This window comes from Hylaeus anthracinus, unplaced genomic scaffold, assembly GCF_026225885.1.
Source record: "Hylaeus anthracinus isolate JK02 unplaced genomic scaffold, UHH_iyHylAnth1.0_haploid 5, whole genome shotgun sequence".
Classification (NCBI taxonomy): Eukaryota; Metazoa; Arthropoda; class Insecta; order Hymenoptera; family Colletidae; genus Hylaeus; species Hylaeus anthracinus.
The window spans coordinates 8327398-8352297 of NW_026535322.1; the positions used below are offsets into that span (position 1 = coordinate 8327398).

The following is a 24900-nucleotide window of genomic DNA, read 5'->3' on the forward strand; positions in this document are numbered from 1 at the left end:
TCCGAGTTTTGCTGGGTCTCCTGCGCAGTGCTCATTGTGGCGTTTACTTGATCCTTCGTATTTATTATTGCGACACTCAAACGGTTAATAAATAAATTATTATATTCCTTTTTCATAAATAAAAACAATAATCAGATGTTTGTATCTATTATATTAATTTATGGTCCACACTAGTTAACTGTTAAACACTATTATATTAATTTATGGTCCACACTAGTTAACTGTTAAACAGATTCTTTTAAGTAGATTTTATTCTTATTGAGTTGTTTCTTCAGAAGTTATACATTTTAAGTGATACGTTTCATTGATTTAGGACTTATCATATGTTACAGTTGTATGTTGTTACTGCTAACTACATAGGAACTGAGAAAACATGGGAAGTACAAATATGACAGACGAACAAAAAAAATTTCTGGAAGAATGTGAAAATGAATTCAAAGATCGTTATTCAGAAAAGGATAGTGCATTTATGAAAATTAAAAATATGGAATTAAAGAAGCCACCAATTGTGGATCCTTGGTATAACAAACCACGTAGATCTCAATATGAATGGATGCGTCAGAATCATGGTCATGGGAGGCGCAATAATGCTTGGGACAGATGGAACGACAGAGGCAATAAACACGACCGACATTCTGATAAACATTACTCTCACCATAATTATAGACCATATTATTAACCATATTAACATTTATTTTTCCTTGTACATAGACTGGCATATAAGAAAAGATTGTAAAATAAAGATTACACAAACAGGTTTTTAATCATATTGGATTGTACATTTATTTCTATTTATTATATTCACAGTTTACTTATAAAGTTTAAAAGAAGGAAGATGATATAAAGGCAAAGAAAAAATATTTTATTTAATTCCTATACATATTCATACATTGACTTTATGACGATCCTTTCCATTTACGTTACATTAAATTCAAATTTTTTGATAAAGTTTACTCCATTATCGATGGTTTTAAATGCCGACTTGCAAAAGAACAAACATTTTTATCAATTTTTAAGTAATTCGATAACTGTGATTGGTGATTTTAATAAAATTTTTTTTGGTTAAATTACACGTACATAGAGTCACAAATTGTTTACGCGTATTTTGCAAAAATAAGAACGACCGAGCACTTAAACGATAGATATGCACAAGAATAAGTTGGATTTTTATAACGGCAGCAAGTATAAATATAACTCGTTAATAATACAAACAGTACATGTGCACGAAATGTGTTCACCAAACAAAATAATCAGTAGTTACAATTCATACCTGAAACACGTGTCCCTTTTATCTTTGTCAGGTGTGATTACACATAATCGATTAATGCTGAACATTTTATGAGTTAAATGGTCAAGTGAGTGTACTTTGATTTGAACAAAGAATGCCTGTCAATGTAACAAACACGTTCAAAGCACGATTGATACATGTGTGCTGATGCATGCGAGTGAATTAAAAAGTATACACTTTGAGATTACAGTTCACGTCAGTCTTTGGTTCTATATACATCTAGTTATTTGTTAATTTAACTCGTGTTTTATATTTGCCAGTACGAATTAAATACGCGAGGGTCTATTAAAATAGATTCAGTAAAGACTTTTAGTGCTACAAAGATCAAGTGTTTTTAAATCAATAGTGGTGTATTTCATCCAGCTGTGATATATTTACTCAGATGACACGCATTTGCGCGAATTTTTAAAGGAATTTATAATACGTAAAATGCTGCTTTGCTGATAAAGTTTATAAATAGTGCATTGGAGGTGATTACCCATAAGTTGTTGAAAGTTTTTGGCTATAGAAATATTTATGTAGGATATTCATTTAGTGAAAAAAATAAGTGATCTAGTCTAAATTTCTGTTTTTCTTGTGATGTACATTACTTTATTTTTAACGATATATGAAACTATTAACATAAAGTTAACAAAGTCTAAAAAATATTTGAAATTATAAATACCACTTACATGATTGTTCTATAGATAGAAGAATTTAAACTATTTGTTAGTTTTTTTGTTGGGATAAATTCATGTATAGTAATGTGTATCTTTCTCTTATCAGGCAAAAACAAAGGAAAGATATATTTAAAGCCATTGAAGATACTCTTAAATGTGCTTACTTATTTGTCATGAAATAACAATTCTTCTAATATAGAGTAAATTATACAATAAGATATACATATATTTAAAACCTATTTTTATTATTTTTTTTGCTTAACAAACTACATTTTACTTTTTCTTTCCAGATTTGTAATTATATGAAAAAACTATAGTCGATTAATTTATATCAGTTTTATATCATAATTTTCAATGGATTGGTACAGGAAATTATTTAGTAAAAGGTAACATTTAAAAAAAATTGATATATTAAGAAATATTTTTTTTTTCTTTCCTTCAAACAGTAGATCTATAGAAACAGAGTATTGCCATTTTAATACTGACATAAAAATGTGTATTCAGAAATACTTAACTTGAAGTGTTAAAACAGTTATATCCTGTTTTTTAGATCCATTGTTCCTGTGGATGACGACTTAGAAACTGTTGCCGAGAGAAAACAACGATGGAGGAGTATCTATGCAATTTACTTTACTATGTTTTTGATGTCTCTTGGATTTAGTATTATACTCACAGGAGTATGGCCATATCTTGACAAAGTAAGCATAATAAGAGTATAACAAGAGTAGATTATAAATATGTAACAATATATTAAAATTGCAGTTGGATAGCAAAGCAGGCAAAGAATTTATGGGATATGTAGTTGCAGCTAATCCCTTGGCACAAATGTTATTTTCTCCTTTAGTAGGATGGTGGGGAGATAAGAGAGGATCAATAAGATTACCTTTGTTAACAACATTAGCCCTTTTTACATTTGCATCAGGATTATATAGTATTCTTGAAATTTTACCAGGCGATCAAAAAATTTTCATGATTGCTGCCAGATTCTTGGTTGGAGTTAGTTCTGGTTAATATTTTACTTAATTTTGAATTATGATGAATACTATTATAATACAACCGGTATAATACTAATTTTCGTTCCAATAATATACCAATGATTTATTTTTAGCAAATATTGCAGTTGCACGGTCATACCTTTCTGCAGCTACTAAAGTTGAAGAAAGAACACATGCAGTTTCTATGGTATCTCTTGCTCAGGTAATGTAGTTTAGTATTTTCTCCTTGCTTAATTCCATAAGTAAAATATGATTATATAATATATTTTAAATTTGTTTAGGTACTGGGGTTTGTTGTAGGTCCCGGATTACAAGCAGCAGTTACACCTCTTGGAGAGAATGGTTTTTATTTTCTGAATTTACCTGTTAATATGTATAGTATGACTGGTTGGATAAATGTTATAATGGGAGTTCTTAATTTTGTTTTGTTTCTTCCATGGAATTTCAAGGAACATAGGATTGCTTTACGTGAAGCTATGCAAAATGAAGGAAAAGCAACAGGTAAAATGTTCAATGTTAAGTAATATCAATATAAATAAATCAATTTTAATGGATCCATTAAACGTTCTATGTATCAACTACAGAAGAAGAAACGTTGAAGTCTGTAAAACCCGATTATGTAGCATCTTTGACATTAATTTGTGCTTTTTTTGTCTTGGTATTTAATTTCGTTCTCCTTGAAACGTTAGTATAATAATTTCATTGATATACTTTCCTCTTTGTTTATCACTCTTCACCTTTTTTAACTTCTTTTAGGCTTGGTACTTCTTTAACTATGGATCAGTTTGCTTGGTCAAAGAAAGAATCTTTATATTATATGGGTTTATTGATGAGTATTGGTGCTATTGTTTCTTGTATTACATTCGTTATGATCGAGCCTTTATGTAAAAGGTTACTATATTTTATAGAAATATACAGCAAAAACTGACTTTTTTCTGTTTATCATTTAATTATTATTAGGTTCAACGAACGTAAGGTGATGCTGTGGGGTGGTTTCTTTTTTATGATTATTGGAAGAATACTGTGCATCCCATGGGGCCCTGATCCTCCACAAATTGCCTATGTGAAATGTGAGTACAGAAACGTATTTATTTTGTTTGTATTATATATGTCATTTAAACTTGTTAGCTAATGTATAGTTAAGAATTTAATTTATTTTTAAAAGATTTTCCGAATTTTATATTTTTCTACACAAACTTTTATTATATTTTATAGTGTTTAGTAATGGTACAAAAGATACTAATGCTACAGAAATATTAGGATGTCCCAGTACTCAAGAGTGGTGTTTATATACTCCCCAACTCACAGTCACACAATTTTTTATTGGATATGGTTTTACCACCATAGGCTATCCGTTAGGTGTTACTTTAATACAAACTATCTTTAGCAAGGTGTTAGGACCGCGGCCACAAGGTGTGTGGATGGGTTTCATGACAGGTGCTGGATGTGCATCTCGTGGCTTAGGTCCAGTATTTGTTAGTGTAATATATTCACGTTTTGGAACATACTATGCTTTTGGTATTACTGGCGCAATGTTAGTAGTGTGTATGTTGTGGCTACAAATTGTGAACAAGCGTCTAGTCCCTCCTAAAGCAATTGTTTCAAAAGATGAAGAAAAACATGATGTTGAAATTCCTTTGGTTCATTTTAAATCTAATAATGCTCAAGAGTCAAATGACGCACAAAAAAATAATGAAATCGTAGAATGTGACGATGTTCAGCAATAATCGCTTTGAAATACAATTTTATATTATATTATTTTAAATGTATCAACATATACGACTGTTATTAGGAACTGGTTACACATGCAATTATGATATTACATCAAATGCAAGTATATTTTTTGTGAATATTTACAGATTTCTTACACAGATTTTACATGTATAAACATATAAACAGACTGTAAAGAAATATACGTACAAATAATGAAAGAATACAATTAGGATGATGTAGCTTTTAAGTAAAGGTAGATAAATTTCTATAGATACAAATTCGTGCAGTTTTACTGTTAATCTATTTTTGTATTGAAATCTTAAAGAAGAATCGACATCAGAAAATTTATTGTTTAAAAAGAAAAAAATTAGATTCGTATTATGAATTCAGGATATAGTGTTAAAGTATATAACAAATGACTTAAGACAAACAATAATATGGTAGTACAAACAATTTTGAACTATTCATTTACAATGAATTAAATCATTCAAAATGTTGTCACATCCTTTGAATTTATAAAAATACTAATGTTAATAATAAAGACTGATATTTAGATAAATATATTAACATTAAATATTAAAATAAAAGGTTAATCAAATTAGTAATTTCAAATGTTTTCTACCAAACAATTGAACTTTTTTAATGTACTTACCACGATCAAAGATCTTATACAACTTTTACTTTACAAAGTATTGTTAATGAAATATCCTTTTTCAAATATATATGTATATATCTTTTAAAGAAGTTACATCATGAAATATTATGTATGATGAGGGTTGGGAATAAAATAAAGAAAAACGTGGAGATGTAAAAAAAATAGAATTTTAGATGACTACTCTGCTTTTATAAGAATAAATCTATAAAAGTATTTATTTTAAACATTAAATATATTTTAGTAATTACTTTAAATAATAAATGTTAGTTTTTGAAGTTCATTCAAAGAGGATTTATAAAACATACACAGTTTTATTAATATTTCTCATTAAAAATGAGAATTACTTAATTAATTCTTATTTTATTGGTCTACATACAGAGTTGATATATAATTATCGTAAAAAAGGATTAAATAAAGTTTTATGGGAAAAGCTACGAACTGAAAAAAATATTATAAATATAAAGATCTGCAGTAATGTATGTTCTTATGTAATTACGAGATTGTAGAATGATTATAAGTTTTAAAAAAACATTAACATGGATTCTTAGAAATAAATGACAGAAATGTTGATATTTCATATAAATTACACTTAGAGTTACAATTAGTCTTTCTTCTTTGGCTTTTTGGGATTGCGTGATCGCGATTTAGCTTTACAAAGGGGACAAATTGGTGCGTTCCTATGAATTTGTTGATGACAGGATAAACATGACTTCATAGGAGGCGGTTGTTGCCTGAAAGCAAAGAAACAAAACATAGAAAGAGTAGTATGCCATTATATATTCATGTATTACTGTATGTATTATTATCTTTATCAATAAAATTCTTATCATATTAAGTACATTATAATGCAATTAATTTTATGACTTATATGTTACTATGAAATAAAATTAGTATTTGCATGCTTTGTTATATAAAAATGTAATATAAAATTGAGTTATACCAGTGGTACCTGAATGTTGGAGCAGGTGGACCTGGTGCTGGGGGTAATGGTCTTGGTTCTGGTTTACTTGGACCTTGAAGGGGTTGAGGGGCAAGGAAAGGTGTAGAACTACCTGGATGACCAGGATGGTGTAAGGCAAGTGGAGGTAATAAATCTTCACCCCGTACTTCCACCCTCCATTCTGCCTTCTGCATCGGACGGTCGAAATAGCTGCGAACAAACCATCTACGCGATAAAAGTTATATTCATAGTTTCATTAATTTTAACCAAAGATAATTATTATAAACAAGCAACAAGAAACAAGATAGATTATTACAGTATACTTACTCTGGTGAAATGAGATCTGATTCAGTTTCATACAATTCTGGTAACCTTTCTAGTCCTAGGAATTCTCTGCGCATACGATCAATGTCATGCTTCAAGGGTTGATAGTCGTTATTATGAATTAATTTTGCAGTCTCTCTTGCTTTGTTCCTAGCTTCCTCTGCTTGTTTAATGACAGCTTCCATCTGAAATTGTTACATAAATGATTACACGTTCAGTTTACTTTAAAGATGACATTACAATAACCACATATTATACCGCATTAATATCTGCGTGTATTTGACGCAATTCTTCGACATGTGCCATTTTTTCTTGCATAAGAAGATCCATTTCCTGTTTGTATTCTATTAAACATTTCTCTTCTTGTTCGGTCTGTTCTACTTCTTGTAAAATCCTCTGTTTCATTTTCTCCAATTGAACAGTCTTCGACCTGGTAGAAAGAAGAAAGCTATTTATTCGACGAAAAACTACATACACATATCGTGAAATGTACAATATTAGCAGTATGCAAAGCTGTTTTACAATTTACAGATTTTTATAAAATTCTATCGAATTCATGAAAGAGTGTTGAGAATATAAACTCGAGTATATACTTGATGTCTTTCAGAGCTTCCAACTTGGCAAAAATAACCGTGGTTTCAGTAGCAGACATCATTAGACGCTTATTGGCACTGTTGTTTAGACAAGTCCTGTCAAACGGAAGACAACTTGTTTATGAAATAAACGCGGCGAATTCGGGAGCGGCACGTTTTTCGTCAAGGCATAGCGAAGTAAATATTGGCGAAAGAATCGATACGACACTATGTGTCCGATAGTTTCATTGAAAATCAAACGGAATCGTTGGACTCGCAATTGTATTTTCAAAAATTAACCAACGCCATTGCAGTGTAATACAATCAGTGTCGCCAGATTTGGCGTTTGCGAGTCACGGAAATACGACGAATCTACTGTGCTATCGACATGCCATCTAATGCCATCTAGCAGAACGCTGCGGAACAAACGCGTGCCAATACACGAGTCATGCGTACGTATGTGAAAAATTGAAACGGTGCAGTGGCGGCAAAAACCATACATATGAATTCGAAGCGAACAATCTGTTTAATTTCATTAAATGACGATTGTACTCCGCAATAGCGTAGTTTCATGGTCGATATAATAATTTTCAACCCCTATGGTTAGGTGCTCATCATATATTATATCTAGTAGTGTATGTATAAGGAATTAATTAACTATAATTTCAAGTACCTTTATTTCTAACAATAACTTTGTCCCTATTTCTATCACATCGTTATAGTAAGAAAGTCATCGTTGAGATTTTTATGGTATACCTGAGAGGTACTCACTTTTTCTTCTATCGTTTTATATGTGTTTCTACAGACTAATTAACACACTAAAGCTATATTTTACCCTGAGCGAATAAAACACTATCCGAATGACTATTTTACCAACCGTTAGAAACAAATACTCGTGCGGTGTTCCTTTTCGTTATTTATTATTCGAATTAACTATTGGCCACCTTGGCTTTTAAACGAGTCGATGAGAAAAGATGGTGGCCATGATCGGTGATACATTGGCGGATACATGTTTCGCAGACAATTGAAGGAGTCTGAGCGTTGCAGGCATAAAACATCCTCGCGCGGTGGTAGGAATGCCCAATCAGCCGCGTAGATCGTCTCCGTACCCCGGCGGCCCAGTTACTGACCGAATTTTTACAATGATTCAGATAAGAGACCGTCGGAAAAGCAACGGCCGTGTTGGTCACGATGGCCTCGTCTTCTCCCCCAGCCTATTCGTCGTCACGACGGCCGCCCGAACCATCAGTCCTCCTCCTACTTAGCGGCGGGTACAAACTTCTGCAGTTCGTGTGACTAAGCACCGACAAAGTTTTGAGTGTCTCTGAAGCTTCGCGAGCTGTGAATATAGGACAGAGGAGAGTGCCCCCCGACGGGCGTAAAGTCGAGAGGTGGCTACGACGGGATCCGCGGCCACCACGTCGCGCGCAAAGGGGAACACTTTTTCCGCTTTAACGGAAAGCTCGCCTCTCATCTGCGGAGAGAGTGCATTCGACGAGTTTCCTGCGTGGCGACGTGTCATGGGGTCCAGAATGGGGTCTAAAATGTAAGTAATTCAGACGAACGCGTTGTATTTCCCGGCGTTTACACGTTTACCCTTCCGTGTCGAGCGTCTCACGCTCCCTGCGCGTGAAACTATACATACATACACGGGAATTATAACGTCCGCGTAACGAGGACTAGTTCCTAAATCTCGACAAAACTTGCTATTGTACAAAAAAGTAAAACAAACATAAAGGTCAAGCGACTCGCGAAATTTAGTGAATGAGTTCGGCTGTTTGACAAGTCACTTTTAACTGATAAGCTTTGCGAGACGTGAAACACGTCCACTGATTCGTTTAACCAGTTATCAATGATTAACCGAATGCGAAGAATACACAGAACATACAACATTATTGCTACCAAAAATAATTAATCTAATTGAAAACATTTCAAATGCAACCTGTTCAAATTTAATAACAGTTGTTTTTTTTTACCAGCTTCAGCATAAATTTGTATATCTATGGGATCATCGTTATCACATGTAACAGCTGACCTTATAATGGAAATTTTTGAAGAAAACATCATAAAAAGATACGTCGATGAAATTCGGTTCGCTCTACCAGTATATCACAACAGACTAAATTTCTTACTTGAAATTGCAAACGGCAAATTAATTACAAAGTACCAAAGGCGTACGTGAGTTTTTAGTAAGGCTTTGTCCTAATGCGTATAAGTTAGTCACGCCCCGCGAGGCTGCCGCGAATTTATTATTCTCACGCGTGATTCGCATGTTTCTTTTACGAACCTTTTCGCGAGTTTTCACGAGTTTGAGCGTTGAACACGGCCCGAAAAGGACCTTGCGAGTCTGAGTTAGGTAGTCGGGACAAACTAAGGTTCACCTTGTCTATCATTACGCTTCGCTAACTAATTTGCACTGGTAATTGTTAGTATCACTTTAAACCGTCCTTCGAAATATTTGTAAAACGTAACTCCTATTTACGGGAGCGTTTAGACCACGGTAATTGACACACCCGTTTGCGCAGCGGTTCTCTTTTACTTTCATAGCTGTTAGCGAATACAGCAGTAGGTAAACACAGTTATCGGTAAAAATTCAACTTCCCGGTCTTTGTTTTTCTTTTTGACTGGGTTTTCTTAATCCTTTGTGGTAGGCTGGCCTATTTTTGTCTTTTCTATACAAAAGGGAGCGATTTATCATCAAATGTGCTACGACCATCATTGACGCTATTACATTTTTGAAAATAATTGATGAGGGGGTAGTGAGTTACTACCGACATTGACGGTGCCACATTTTACTTTTCATCTTGGAATTATATTCAGACGTAGGTTTGCCCTCAGGGGCTGTAGCTATGATTGTAGCTACAGTACGGGTTTAGCAATCCCGAGGTACCCGAGCTATACGGGGGAGTAGTGAGCCTCAACAATTATTGACATCCCCATTAGGCATGCCAGAGAATTATGAAGAGATATATCTAAGCAAATGAAAAGTATCGTAATGCAAGAATTAGATGAATGTAAAGAACGAACGAATGCAAGACTTGTACATTTAGGTGTTATAGTCAAAATATATGACTTCGTATCTTTATAAATGAAACTCGCTCTGAAGTGGGGTTTTAGAAGCTACATAGATCCTAAACTAGCATCGCGAAAGTTCTGCAACATCGTTATCGGCTTTGTTCTTCTTTATCGAAACTATGAACCACTGTGAGCGTGATCTGTGTACTGGCCAGTGATTCATGGATCAGTTGGACCGAGAAGTGTGATGTACTCGTGGCAATTAGTTGGTCGTGTTTACGAAAGATTCTGGGGAACGATACAAATATCAAGAGTAAAGGAAACATTTACTTATTAGCGATGCTTCACCGAGCAATAGAACCACATGAATGAACGAGTACATACTTATTTTTAGTCGCCCGAAATTTCCGAACGGACAGGATGACTAAACGGTGATCGAACACGTTCAAATTTCATTAACGTGCGTGAATGTAGACTGCATCAATCGGTTAAGGAAATCTCACAGTGTTTTTCGATCTAATTAGCGTCGAAACAGATTCGTTACCAAACAACGAATTCTTCTTCAAAGCGTTAAATTATTTTGTTATTCGCTTTGTATTTTAGTTGTCCCTTTGATATTGAAATGTGGGTCGTTTCAAGTTCGCTTCACTGATCGAGGGTTAACGCAACCGTGTTTCTTCAAAGCTGACCAACATCCCTCTATTGTCACAGAGTAAATCTTCCATGGAGACCTCGGTTCGAGATAAGCTTATTTGCTCTGAAAAAGATTTTGCGTTTCCTTCGATAGGAGATCGTCATCGTAGAGAATTGCTCGATTGGTCGACGAGTTTCGCGTAAGTCTTGAACAAACACGTTTATCATCGCGCAAACGTACTGTGTTGTTTCGCATAATGAACGCAGCTTTCATTCAACGGTAACGATAATGTCCACTGTCGTCTATTCCAGTCTTCTCACCGTTTTCGTTGTTTTGTTTTTCTTCAGCTTCGTGAATATTATTTAATTTAACGGATCGGAGCACAGCGTAAATATTTGTACAGCGAACAATTACCGACCTCCTTACGTTTTTCTTATTATCGGCGTTTTACGACAAACATTGTTCTCTTCGATATTTATTTTCTATTATCGCTCTCCGCGGCCAATTAAAAATATTTGAATAATGCCGTGCTGTAACGCAAACGGGAAATATTTTGTTTGCTTTCAGTCGTGTTTCCGATTACGAGTGACATTGTAAATCATGTAAGATTCGCGAATAGTTTATTTCGATGTAATTAATAAAAAAAAATGGAGTATATATTCAACAAACCTAGTTTTTTTAATGAGATTCTATTCCATTTCTATTGTGATATTTACATAAAGCGATTATCTGTTCGTTATAGGGCGAGAAACTTGTCTCGGAATCTGGAGAAAAACAAAGTTCCGTCTTATTCTTTTTGTTCCACTTTTCCTCGCAAACATGCAATCAATTGTTCATATCGGAGCATCGATAAGAATGATGCAATCAGGGCGACAAATATCACCTGTCTGATTGGAACGCAAGAGCATTGTGCCTCGCTCGAAGACATAAGAGTCGTCTAAGACGTTCGACGGAGAAAAAAATGCGTGTAGTTTGAATTTACAAGGACTTTTTCTCCCGTTCATTGTATTATTTATTGCGATCGCCAACGTTCGCTGTTGAATTAGTAAAACACGGTGGAAAATCGAATGCCAACAACGAATGGAAACGAAATCAGATACTGAGCTGATTTGTTGCTTTCGTTGAGGTATCGAACGTCCGATACCGATTTTGACATATTAATCAACCGAATATCTATATCTGTATGCACGGTGTAACAATAAACCACAGCATGATAGTTGTAACTAAGCTGTTGCTTCTGGTATAAGCTGGTGTAAACCAGTCTTAATCGATTTTTCCCCGTTTCCGTAGGATCGAACAAGACAAAATACGTGTAAAGCATGTATAACGTACAGCTGTACAGTGTTCATTCGTCTTATGTGGCCTATATGGCGTTATCAAATGCATTTCATAGGAAATGGTACACGCTTGTGTGCTTTCTACTCGCTCAGTGCAAATGTAGTAAATAATTTAGTATGTAGTATCTAAATGTTTTGCTATTAGTTACTCATTCTTATCGTAATTCAATTTTCACGATATATGACAAGCCGATACGATAGTTTTAATTTCCTTTAATTGAGAAAGTACAGTATAAATTTCTTATTTTTTAAATGCTTTGCGATATTTGATGACTCATTGTGCGTCATACGATGCATTTAATTGTATCGATTGGAAGTATTTTTGTTATTAATTATTTTAACGACTCTATCGATCTTTAATTTCTGCTTTACATAAACGATTGTCATTATTTTACTTTTACAAATTTGGTACACTTAATGCGGTTCTTTCGCAATGGTAAACATAGGCTTGGTGCGAGGCCGTTTAACTCGTGGGATCGCGCGCGAGCGTACAACAGTATTTTTAGAGCGTCGCATGCAATGCTGCATTTTTATTGGAGTAATATCTTGTCAACAAGACGTTGATTTGCTCTGTATTAAATTTTTCAGACATGATATCCCGTCAGGGCAATTCAAGATACAGCGAACGTTGACACTTTATCTATGGGTCACAGAATAATCCGTTTCGCGGATTTAAAAAAAAAAAAATATTTCCATGATCGAGTAATAGAAATAAGTGTAAAGGGAATGTCTGACGTCTGCAATAAAAGTATGGCAATAAACAATACGGTGGTGACACCGAAGAATTTAAAATATTTCTGCACTATTTCTACCGGATACATAATTTACACGATACGTTGGAGTTTCCAGAAGGATTGCGAGCGCCGTGTACTCTACAACGTCAGAAATGCCATCGTAAAAAGATATTTGACGCAATAAAAACATACATATGTAACGGCAGTTAATTAATACTCGTGGAAGAATTGAGCAATGCTCCGATACGATCAACCATTAAGTCGTTTAAAAAATTACACGGTTACGTTCAAATTTTAGTAAAAATCCAATACCGTGGAAATTGTGAAATATGCTTCGGTAATATTTTGTTTCGTTAATCCCGTTGCCCGCGTACTCGGATTATGGATATTACGACGAGATTTTAAATTTTTTCACCAAAGTTACCAAGCGTTGTTTTCATTTCCATTTGCTTCACACCGATGGTGTGCAATTTTTAAACGGAAATGTGTTCTTATGGAAACCTGCTATCATTGAAACGTTAACTTCCTATAATTTTTTATAATCTGTAGGCTGTACAACGTTAGAATGATTTACGGAACTGTTAATAACATGCAGGTCGGTGGTAATACGTGTGCATTCGTGTTTGCTATTATGCAAAGTTGTTCTACCGTTAGTCACGAGATTTTTCTCAAGTAGTTTTTGGGAATCGTTAAGAATCGTTAGGTCTAGGATGTACACGTACGATGCAATAGCTCGCGCTGCTGCTGACCGAGCGAGTGGCTCGCGGCCGGGAAGAATCACAATTTAAGAATGACCGACCCTTCCACCACCGACTATTTTGCTTCCCCCACCTTCTTTACGGTCACAAGAGACAGCAGCGTTGGCATACGTTTACCTTTAAAGACAGTTGCTGCAGCAACGTGACGACAGGTTGCCGACGGCAATGAGTCGTGCGGTACATACTCGTCGAACGGCGATAGTTTTCGTGGACAGTGAACTCACCTTTAGAAATTAACAAATTGGCACACAAGCAAAGGAGGGAGATGACGTTGACGATTCGCGAAAGAATAAATGCGGACTGGACACCTGTTCACGCGTGAGTCCGTTCGAGGCGGTCACTGATCGAAGTGGTCCCTTGAGTGCAGTTTTCTTCGAGGTACGACTCCGATTACTCGTGAAAATCTCGAGAAATCTTCTCTCGGATGATTGATACCAATGTGGCGATGGTTGATCAAATTTATAGAATTCTATATCTTTTGAATGAAATGTAGAGGGAACATCACTTATACCAGCGTCGTTGGTGTTCAATCTCTTCAGGACGATTTTTTTTGTTCAAATTTTGATCAAATTTTATTCTTTTTATTATCGACAGTAATTATAATTATAAAAGACTAAACGTCCACATATGTGGCCAAAGGCCTGAAGAGGTTAAACAACTTTGCAGCGAAAGATGAACCGCGTTTCGAAATCGAATACTTAATTTGTCCTAACACAGGATCTCCATAAATACGATAGAAAGAAAATAAAACTTTTGGAAATGGTTCATATTTTCTCTGTTATCGCGACTAAGATTAGTTTAATAGTCTTCCGGTGTCAGCTAGAAATTGCGGGGTAGGTGCCGATTAGCCGATCAATGGTTTGGCTATTGTGTTCGTTCCAACTGTTTTGCTTATCTAAACTACGCCATAGCGTCATAGCATCGATATATTGTCAACCAGTTGATCATGGTCTCTGCGGAATTGTGTGATAAATTAAGAAGGACGACAATTAGATAGAAGCGTAGCAATTGGTCACTTAACTGGGCCGCGTTCATGGCGGGCAACCATTCGGTTACGATCGTTCGTGGAGTAATCTCGTTGCACTTCGTACATTACAATTGAAACTAGTATCGACATTGATCCGTCATCGACGATAATTGAATCCTTAGCTTGAACTTGCTCTCAACAAAGGTGAACGAAGGATGAATGGCGAGACGGTCAGGTGATGCTGTTCGAGGTAATGGGATACTGTCATTAAGAAATTAGGATATCTCGACGGACGGATCGTATTAACGTTAATGTATGTTAATTTGCGACCTGACGCGATTACCCAAAGGAATTGCACGCCAAGAAGAAAATCTTCCGGAAGGCATTTTTAAAATTATAAATCGAGGAATTCTCTTGAATAAAGTTTCGTGAAGTGTCGGAAAGTATTGCGACGTATTCGAGTCCGTTAAATTTTAATTGGACCCCCGTTCCTGCTAAATTTCGGGATCCGTCACTGTTCGCGTTTCATCATTTGTGGAATTTGTAGACTTTGACAACACTCAGCACGCGAACGTGCGGCAATCAGGGTTTCATATCTCCGCGAATTATCATATTACGTGCGCGCGTTTGAACGGAACGGAATAATTGTCACGAAGAATCGTCACAGCCGGAGTTATTTCGACGAATTAGCAACGGGCTAACAAGACGAGAGTCAGCGTAGTTCCCTAGCGGTAACCGCCGCGCCGCCTGGTCCGGTGTGACTTCGGATCTTTCACGTACCGACGCTAACGACCGCCATTTATCTATCCATCTATCCTCGACAAAAACGGAAACCTCGCTAGCAACAGCGATAAATAATAATAAAACCGGGATTTACGACGACGGCCGAGTCCCTCGGCGCGCTCATTTTCCACCGCCAGCTTCTGCCGGTATTTATCTCGCATCGAAGGGCACCGACGATTCATCTCCGCCTTGAAATGCTAAATGAGCCGTGAGGAACCTTGGAATTGGCAATGCATGTACGAACTGCATAATAAGGATCGATCCTCGACACGCGCAACAGTTTCGAAATCGTGATTTCCTATTACAAAGTCAGTGGCACTCGAAGTGGAAGGCTAACGATGTCGACGAGACCGGATGGCCATCCTCATCCGCGACTCTTGGACTCCGGAGTCTGACTGAAAACAATCGAATCGCGCTTCCTGGATGACAATTCGTCGTGGTAATTCTCTGGATATTAAAATTTCAAGTCCCCTCGGACTTTTGTATTTCTCGATGAGCTGGTGAAAGAAATTCGAGAGAGGTTGGTCGGAAAATCATGAAAAATTCTTAATTGGCTACTGTAGGTTGAATGTCAGAGACGATGGGTATCATCGTCGTAGGAATGCCAAATTATTGGCTCCAATTTCGATGAGGGAAGTGTTTGCCGAATAATAAACTTTGAATGTAGGGCAAATAATGTGGTACCAGCCTACCAGCATGACAGGGAAAGCCAACGCGTGTCTCGTTTAGTCGATAGAAACGAAGTAGGTATTCAAATAAGATATTATTAGAAAAGTCACGTTGAAGGACAAAATTATAGTCATAAGTTTTAAGTACGAATAATGAAAACAAATTTGCGCGAACATTCTTCAATTTTTTGTATACTACGTTGGCAGATTTCGTCATAGTGCTCGTGCGATGCCGTCGCTGAGAGTTCGTCCTTGTCCTCGTCTCGATCGACGACGGTCGATCGCGCGGTCACAGTGGAAAATCAGAATTCGTTGCGAGCAGTTGACCGCGATCGAGGTGCACTCGTGCGTGGGACGCGACCGGCGCGTTCATTATCGCCACTCGCTGCCCACCGCGTCGGCGATTAGCTATTCCGTTTCGCTGACTTTCTTCGATTCCAACCGAATTACGATCCGCGTGAAAGTCGTCACGTCTGTGGGCGGTTCCGTAATATTTTTTTTTTGCCGGTCAGTCGGTGTAAACGTCCGATATCGCTGCAATGCGTAATGCTCGCGAGCAGCTGCGCTGTTTCCCGCGAGCTATCCGCGACGGTTGAACCGGCGATTTGACCTGCGCGACACGGCAACTCGGAAGGGTCGTTTGCGACGCGACAAAATTCTTGAATCTATGTGTATGTGTGTGTGTGTGTTCGCAGCTTGAGAGGCGAGGAGGAGGATAGCATGAGGCTCTTTTGCTCGCAGGACGACACGCCGTCGGCGCCTAAAACGAAGGATGGGAAACAAGGTATTCATTTTTTATAAGTACATCGTATCTGTATCATGAATTATTTGTAAGGATAACAGCAGACGAGAAATTTTACGAAATAATAGTTTTAGTTTAGATTGTTTTAATCTTAAAAAATAATATATTGCGATATATTGAAATAAGTGCTTCCAATTTTTTACCGTGAATCTTACGTACGATGTCCTAGTTACTGGATTGCGCGAACATTTTTATTTTACAGATTATTGCAAATTATACTCGTAGTCAAAATTCATTTCGTTCCAGCGTATAACACTGTTGTAACAAATTTTTAAAGATATTGTTTTGTTCTCATGGGAATGAAGGAGGCATAACCCCTGAATTAACATGAATAATCCTGCGTCGGGGACGTTAAACTGGCACGATTTGCTTAAACGCGATACCGTCTTCTTGTTGATTAATCGCAATTTGAATTAATTACCGGTCGCGCCGCTCTCGTATTCTTCAACTGGCGACGTATGAACCGTGGACTAAAGTGAGATACGCGAATTTTTAGTCCCGCGAGGTTTTTTTTTTCTTCCGAGGTGCTCCTCTTTTGCGAAAGAAGGGCAACCTCTTGTTGTTCGCTGACGATGGTTCGTTAAGAATGCTAGATAAAGCAATTGGGGTCGTGTTCTATAGTTGGATCGAAATCAACTGTCCGCTCGAGACCACGAGGTATCCCCTCGATACTGGTTCCCTACAAGGGATTACAGAACGGCGAAAATTGACACACATTAGACTAGCCGTTCATTGTGTACATGGTTACTCGAATAACGACTGTAGCAAAAGTCGGGCAAAACTAGCGACGTAAGAGTTCTCGAAACAACCTTCGTTCCAACGAAAACGGTCGCGGGAAGTAGCTGTCCGTCGGTGTAATTACCTGACGAATAGCCGGTCGTAAAACCGACACATGATTTAAGAGGGAATTATCGATCACGATTACGTGCACTCGAACACCGAAGTCGAGAGTTTTCTTTTCTTTCTCGAGTGGATGAAATATCGCGTGTTAGCGATCAGCTTCAGTTTTCACAGGAGTATCCGATGACTGGATTAAGAGTTTTACGATCGGTCTGACTTCACGTTTTATTTTTACCTTTCCTGCCTCTTTATTTTTGTACGATCAGTAGGATTAGCTCTCGATAGGAATTTATTTGTCGTCCATCGTCAAAAATCTATGTTTTTTTTCAGGGGAAAAGAGAGAACCAAGCGGGAAGGATGTGGATCGTTTCGGTTACTATCAGATGATCACGTTTGCGATAATCAGCTTGCCTCTGTTTTTGTCAGCAGGATTCACGCTTGCTTACGTGTTTACCGCCGGCGGAGTTAAATACAGGTACGTTTTATGTTTTCGTAGAACCACATTTGATTCGTGTACTGTTAGTAATCTCTTGACAACATCCGCTTGTTTGTTCGACGATGTCCGAACACGATGTTTACAAGAGTCATTACGATCCTCGCAGGAAGAAACACGAACCTGAATAATACACGGCGATTAACGACGATGAACGGCGACCTAAGAACGGTGATATCTTTTCGCGATCGCGATCCAAGTTGATCTGGTTTCGAATGATGCAATCTAGTAATTACGCGATCGATTAACCCCTTCCTTTGTAACAACGTGTAATCTAATTTATTCATATATGCATTCTGATTGATTCTTGAAATGCATCGTCTGGTAGGTAATTAAACAAATTAGCGAATATCTTGTAATTTTTTTTTGTTCTCTTCGTTATCACGTCGATAAAGCGTAGTAACACATTTTTTGTGCGGATTATCCAGGCTGTTCTGCCGAGGAAATTTCAGATTTACCAGCGTACACTCTTTTGTTCGTAGGTGTTTGGTGTCAGAATGCGAAGATCCTGCCAATACGACATTTGACACGCCATGGGCCGTCGATTCTGTTCCCGATATCTCAGAAATGTCCAAATGCATCCGCTACGTTGTCAAGAATCATTCTGGCGAGTGCACGAATCTTTCGTTCGGCAACGAGACTCGCCAATGCGATTCCTGGGTTTACGATCCAACGGAGAACACGATACTCAGCGAGGTAAGATCGATCTGCAACAGTAATTCTTAACCACTTTGTCGCGACACAGGACCGTCTGTCGTGGTATCATAAATTGATTAATAAATAGACTGAAAGATGTTTGTTCTTTACTATGTTTTCCCAAAGAATATTCAAACGGTATATAGTTGAAACATTTGCATACCTTACGAAGAATCCTTTTTGTGATTTCAAAACAACTAATCTTCTTTTAAACTGTGCCACGAGCTTAGAAAGGTTAAAAACCACTGACCTATGAGTTCGCTGATTCGGTGATTAACGATCTTTCTCCGTTTCGTCGGTTACAGTGGGGTCTCACTTGTGATGCCAATCGATGGAAGCTCACGTTGGTGGGCACGATAAATAATGTCGGTCAATTCGTTGGGCTGATCTTCGCCGGATACGTATCCGACAGGTGAGAAATAATCGCTAGAATGGACCGGAGTCCTAATTAGTCTCGGTTGGGTCGGATCAGAGTCCAGGAAATGGGATTCCTGGCCTGGGATCCGATGGCTAATGACGTTCGATCGACATAGGGATGAAACAGAGACCCATCGAAGTGAAGTAATTCTTTAAATTTTGTGACCGAAACTAGTCGAACCGAGACAAAAAAAACGACCAAAGTAAACTTTACGACTGTTTCTCGTGAGAATACATAACGTACAGGGACGATTATTCATTTTGTCACATTTGTCACATTGTTTTGAAATTATGGGGGCAAGTTTGTTTACTAACGAATAGAATTTTTATGGCGATTTAAACAGCGATTTCAAATTTTCAAACGTCCTATTGGCTGCATTCGTCGCGGCTGGGTACAACGAACCGCAACAACGTTTGTCGCGTGTGGGGGAGACGGAACAATAAAAACGCGGTATGCCAATAAAGCCCACGCGGCCTGCTTATTCATCCCGTTATTTCCAGATACGGAAGACGTACGATTTTGACGCTCACCACGTTCCTGAGCGGAATCAGCGGCCTCGTACATTCCTTCTCTGTGAATTATTGGATGTTTCTCGCGTTCGAATTTATCGATGCGACTGTCGCGGCCGGTATCTACAGTGCTGGATTTATTTTAGGTGAGTCAATAACGAGGCAAAGTAAGGGAAGATATTTGACGTGAATAATGCTGATATAAATAACGGACATGTTTCACATGCCTCGAAGCGCCAGGCAACCTCCGGCATTTCGATATCGAAAAACACGTAACCAACAGTATACCTCGTAACTACTATATGCTCTACATCCTTTATAATTGCAGCGGGGGTGGTTCGAATATAATTCAACTCGGTAATTCTCGACCAATCTCGCACCCTACGATTCCAGTTCTCGTTTGACTCCTTATTCTTGAGCATGGGGTGCGCGATACTACATAATCGGAATGCAATAATTCTTTTCACCCACAGGAATGGAAATGGTAGGAGTGAAGGGCAGAGTTTTAGCGAGCACCATCATCTGCTGCATGTTCGCGGTCGGCGAGATGTTGTTGGGATTGATCGCGATGTGGATGAGATCGTGGCGTCTAGTCCTCCGAATGGTGTATGGACCGGCGTTGCTCGCCATCTTGATGCCCTTCCTGATCCCGGAATCGGTCAGGTAATTTCCGTCGGTGACTATTTCACTAGCGTTGCCCATGGGGCCTCGTTAACGATCTCGAAGCGATCCCCTTAACGACCAGCGAAGTCATCGTTGTTACCGCGACATCCGGCCAATTAACTGGCCCTTTGACGTCACCGTGCCCCGTTGATTGGATCCACCATTCTAATTAACGCGACTGCAATCGAAATCATCCGCGATCGGACCGCTTAATATTAGAATGTTGCACGTTCGATCGCGAATTTCTTACGTTGACGTCCTATGCTAGTCGTGTTCCCCTTTGAAATAACAATTAGAACCGAACCAAAAATTACAATGACGAACATAAGAGTGTGCCATTTTCAAGGTGGCTTTTGGCGAATGGAAAACACGAACAGGTGGAGGTGATTTATCGCAAAATGGCGCGCATCAACGGGCTTCAAGTCTCCGAGGAATCGATCAAGAAGTTTAAGGAATTGAACGCGATCAAGACCGACAAGGTATAATTTTACGAAATTATTTCTTAACAAAAACTGTGAACACGGGGCGGAACAATAATTTTCGCATTGTCTTTCAGGCAGAGGAGCTAGCAGGGGAGAAGAAGAGCCCAATCCTACAAGTCTTGAGCAGCTCGGTGATGATGACGCGGTTGATGGCCTGTTCGTTTTGCTGGTTGACGAACACATTCGTGTATTACGGACTGTCTTTGAACTCGGTGGCCTTTGCCGGCGACAAATACGCTAATTTTATATTGGTCGCTATCGTCGAGATACCGGCCTACTTCTTAACCTGGTTCATGACCGATTACGTGGGCCGTAAGATCACCTTATCGTCGACGTTCTTGTTGAGCGGTGCATTCTGTCTGGCGATACAATTCGTGCCAACAGGTGACGTAGTTGTCTATTTCAATTTTAAACACTCATAACAGGTTAAGTAAGGCTAAATAATTGTTTCTCTGTTCAGGTTCTTGGACGTTTTTACCTTTGATTCTGTACATGGGAGGAAAGTGGTGCATCACAATGTCCTTTTCCACGGTTTACATTTACACGGCGGAGCTGTTCCCCACAAACATGAGACACTCTCTCCTTGGAATTTGTAGCATGACCGGCCGCATGGGGTCAATATTGTCCCCGCAAACTCCACTTTTGGTAAGTCTGATACCGGAACAGTGTACATTCTAGTGTGCCAATAGGAGCAGCCACTACTTGTTGCTCGGGGACGTGGTATTTTAAATATTAACAATTTTGTGCTCGGACTCCAGTTGTCCGTTTTCGATAGTCCATTTCATAAGACATTACGCGTTATCTAGAACATGTGACAATAATCCTTAATCTTCACATGCACCAGAATTATCATTCTTGTCTATGTATATTTTCAATTTTAATCGAACTTTATTTTTTTCTTTTCGAGGATTCCGGTACCTAACATTTCGACCAATAATAATTTCTTTTTAATCAATTAAAATTAATTTTATCAACGAATCAAACGATTGTTTACCTCTTTCCGATGAAAGATACGAGTTTAAATCGAAGCGTTTAAATCAGCTCGAAATTGCGAGTCCCGTGCACGGAAGATGCATGACCCTTGCACGTTTTTCCGCGTTTACACGGGTTCTTTGATGCGCAGGCACAAATCATGCCCGAGCTGCCGCTTATTCTTTTCGGATGTATGGGCCTGTCCGCGGGACTTCTGTCTCTGATATTCCCGGAAACTTTGGGAACGAAACTTCCGGACACCGTGTGCGAGGCGGAGAACATCGGCAAGCCGCAGCCAAATCAAGGCACGCAGGAGTGTTAAGTATGGCGAGATGCGCGATGCACCGCGACGCGTTCGATCCAATGCAAGAGGGGGAAACGAAAAGAAGGAACGGGAAGCTTCTTAAAAGTTTCCGAAGCAAGTATTGTTGGACCCCAAAAAGCTTGAAACGCGCGAAACTTTTGAAAGCAAAAGGAGCTCAACGCGCGAGACTTTCTTCTTTCTTGCCCTGTTGCGTCCCGTTGGAAATCGATGTAGTTCAATCCTCATCAACTTCCCATAAAATCGACTCACGCGTTTCTTAATCGTTTTTCGCTTGTCGTACATTAGGGCGGTCCATAAGCTTTGTTTATTTCTTTTCTATTGAAAATTCAAACATGAATTAAGAAATATTGTAAAAGGTAATGACGGAAGAATAAATCAAGGTAACTTATGGTCTACCCTAGTAGACATATCTGTTTAAGGAGATGTAGGAGGTCATGTACGATTTCAAAGAATACCACATTTTGCGGCTGTAGAGCAACTTTTATTCACCATCGACAAGTTTTTCACGCATTTAATTATTCCGTATCGCTGGTTGCTCATCGTTGATGTGTTCGTGTTATTTGTCGTCTGAACTTGTATGTACTGATGACTCAGTCTCCGTATGATGCTTCCCGTTAAGAGAAAACACGTTATACTCAGGTATTTATACAGTATTGCTGCATCGTGCGAGCAAATGTATCGGTTAATAGTCGAATCAGCTTCGTTTGATTCTGGTAAACATAATTGTTGTCCCAGTATGCATAGCACCGTGCCATGATAGAAGAATTTGGCGAAGCCATAGCAATAATTTAATCTTAATTTATTGTCTCTCGATAATCGTAAATATAATTCCACGACGGATACGTAGTATTTAAAAATGTGTAGTACAATTATCGACGCAAATAGGATACAGTGAATAATCGTGCACAGGTATAGATAATTGAATAATGTAATGTTGATTTTATGCAAAATAGCAATTATTGCAGTTCATTGCCACAGGTATTAACACATCGTCGAATACAGTTACGTCTATGGTAGTTCTCTCGCGCACATTCCCATTTATAAGATGTAGCGTGTAGCGTGAAAATCATCGATGTCTTTCTACCGTAATGGAAGGTAGACAATTTATTTTTTTATATACGATGGATCTAACAATCGTATTGTTAAGTTAATGTATGTATGTGTAGGGTATGTTTAAAGGATGACATATAACTTTACATGCTTGTAGTACTCGCTAAGCCGAATACAAAATGTTTAATCAACGCAGATTTTGATTAATGTATTCAGACATATTTATCGTTTACAGTAGGAAAACAGAGAGTTATATTATGTATTGTTTTAATCTATGAATATTTACTCAATTTAGTTATTTGGCTCGTTGATCGGCATTGATCGATGACCAAACGAATAGATGACTAAATAATCACAATATCGAAACAGAGAATCGCTGTTTATTTGGGGAAGATTCATTTACAGACCTGCACACGTTGACCAATGATATTTTATTTCGTTTAGCGATCGTTACAAGCCTACGAACTTTCGAACCAAATACACTCTGTATTCAACGAAGTATATACATACATCGTACGTTAATATTCACCCAACGCAGCATTTCTGAATGTTCCATTTTCGTGAATTCCTCTTTCTATGTCGGTTAAATGAAAGTCCACGTATGCAAGTCGTGATTTTCTGTTTTAATTTGAGGAAAATGGACGATAATGTTGCCTCTCGCGTATCGTAAAAAAAAAAAAAAAAAATACATTGTAACGCAGCAACTGGAGCATAACGTTAATGGATTAATCCCCGCTGTAACGCGTTTTCTATCTCCATTCGGGATACACTGGGGAGTAGAGCGGGGATATTTTAATATCCACAGGTATTTGAATATTTCATTTTGACAAATTCCCTACCGACGTGCTCGACTCAAAGGAAATTGAAGTCGGAGCGCGTGCAATAGAGCCGTATGCTGCACACGATGCAGCTGGTTATTTTATGTTTACAGATTACTCGTCGGCCCAAAATAAATATCGTTGTCCGGGCCACAAATCTCCGAGGGCTACACATTTGTCCTTGTTCCTTTTTTCTTATTCGCGAAAGTGCTCCGAACATCCTCGTTTCGACCATTTAATGTAATGTGATTCCTGTTGGCACATTTTTCGACGAGATGGCGCACAGTGCAAAGGGTTAAAGTGCTAATAATTAGGTCTTCATCGGGATACTAGCGAATTCGCGATCCTTAGTAATATCGGTAATGGGTTTCAGGACAGCTCGAATCCAGTTTGAACAGGACAATGAAAATTGCGAGCCGTTGGTGTACTTTGTCGATGCGACGTGACGCAACGTCATTACGAATATCTGTGATATAGCCGGGGGAAAGAGAATTTAATTAATGTAATGCATCCGGCATTCCCGTTAGCTTCGATCTAGCGGCCATAGTCGGGTTCCTCGATCGGACGAACGAGATGGATTCCATGGTTCGGTCCCGTGTAAGTCTATAAACCCGGGGATATGCGTCCATGCATCAGACGCATCTTCGGTGCTCGCGTATCGTGTCGGTGCACCTCTATGTACCACCTTTATCCCGGATTAACTATACGTCACGGGGCTTGCTTTCGATCCAGCCCCCTGTTTCCTGCGTGTGCGCGCGCGTGAGTGTACTCCGCGTATCGATGGGCGAAA

At 38.2% G+C, this 24900-nt stretch overlaps 3 protein-coding genes across 10 annotated transcripts; 2 read left to right on the plus strand and 1 right to left on the minus strand.

The window, feature by feature from the left end:
- The first annotated feature begins 743 nt into the window (after positions 1 to 743).
- On the plus strand, positions 744 to 5624 carry LOC128895412 (major facilitator superfamily domain-containing protein 8). Of its 2 annotated transcripts, none has more exons than XM_054157966.1 (10): positions 744 to 1758; positions 2238 to 2333; positions 2498 to 2645; positions 2710 to 2953; positions 3056 to 3144; positions 3224 to 3443; positions 3527 to 3626; positions 3699 to 3833; positions 3903 to 4012; positions 4158 to 5624. In XM_054157966.1, the coding sequence occupies exons 2-10, from the start codon at positions 2302 to 2304 to the stop codon at positions 4667 to 4669; spliced, it is 1590 nt and encodes a 529-aa protein (XP_054013941.1). In that variant the 5' UTR covers positions 744 to 1758; positions 2238 to 2301; the 3' UTR covers positions 4670 to 5624. The 2 variants fall into 2 exon arrangements, with proteins under 2 accessions (XP_054013941.1, XP_054013942.1); XM_054157967.1 differs by having other exon boundaries at positions 744 to 1355.
- Positions 5625 to 5777: 153 nt separating this feature from the next.
- Positions 5778 to 7525, minus strand: LOC128895420 (zinc finger C4H2 domain-containing protein). 4 transcript variants are annotated; one of them, XM_054157980.1, is made up of 5 exons: positions 7168 to 7525; positions 6833 to 7004; positions 6578 to 6759; positions 6251 to 6460; positions 5778 to 6041 (listed from the first exon to the last, which is right to left on the minus strand). In XM_054157980.1, exons 1-5 carry the CDS (start codon positions 7227 to 7229, stop codon positions 5912 to 5914), a joined length of 756 nt encoding a protein of 251 aa, XP_054013955.1. In that variant the 5' UTR covers positions 7230 to 7525; the 3' UTR covers positions 5778 to 5911. The 4 variants fall into 4 exon arrangements, with proteins under 4 accessions (XP_054013955.1, XP_054013953.1, XP_054013954.1 ...); XM_054157978.1 differs by having other exon boundaries at positions 6251 to 6475; XM_054157979.1 differs by having other exon boundaries at positions 6260 to 6475; positions 7168 to 7520.
- Positions 7526 to 8201: 676 nt separating this feature from the next.
- Positions 8202 to 23820, plus strand: LOC128895411 (organic cation transporter protein-like). Of its 4 annotated transcripts, none has more exons than XM_054157962.1 (11): positions 8202 to 8692; positions 16738 to 16826; positions 18015 to 18159; positions 18660 to 18873; positions 19179 to 19285; positions 19792 to 19946; positions 20274 to 20463; positions 20810 to 20942; positions 21020 to 21329; positions 21406 to 21590; positions 22069 to 23820. In XM_054157962.1, exons 1-11 carry the CDS (start codon positions 8667 to 8669, stop codon positions 22237 to 22239), a joined length of 1725 nt encoding a protein of 574 aa, XP_054013937.1. In that variant the 5' UTR covers positions 8202 to 8666; the 3' UTR covers positions 22240 to 23820. The 4 variants fall into 4 exon arrangements, with proteins under 4 accessions (XP_054013937.1, XP_054013938.1, XP_054013940.1 ...); XM_054157963.1 differs by lacking the exon at positions 8202 to 8692 and adding an exon at positions 13766 to 14002; XM_054157965.1 differs by lacking the exon at positions 8202 to 8692 and adding an exon at positions 14658 to 14841.
- The last annotated feature ends 1080 nt before the right edge of the window (positions 23821 to 24900 follow it).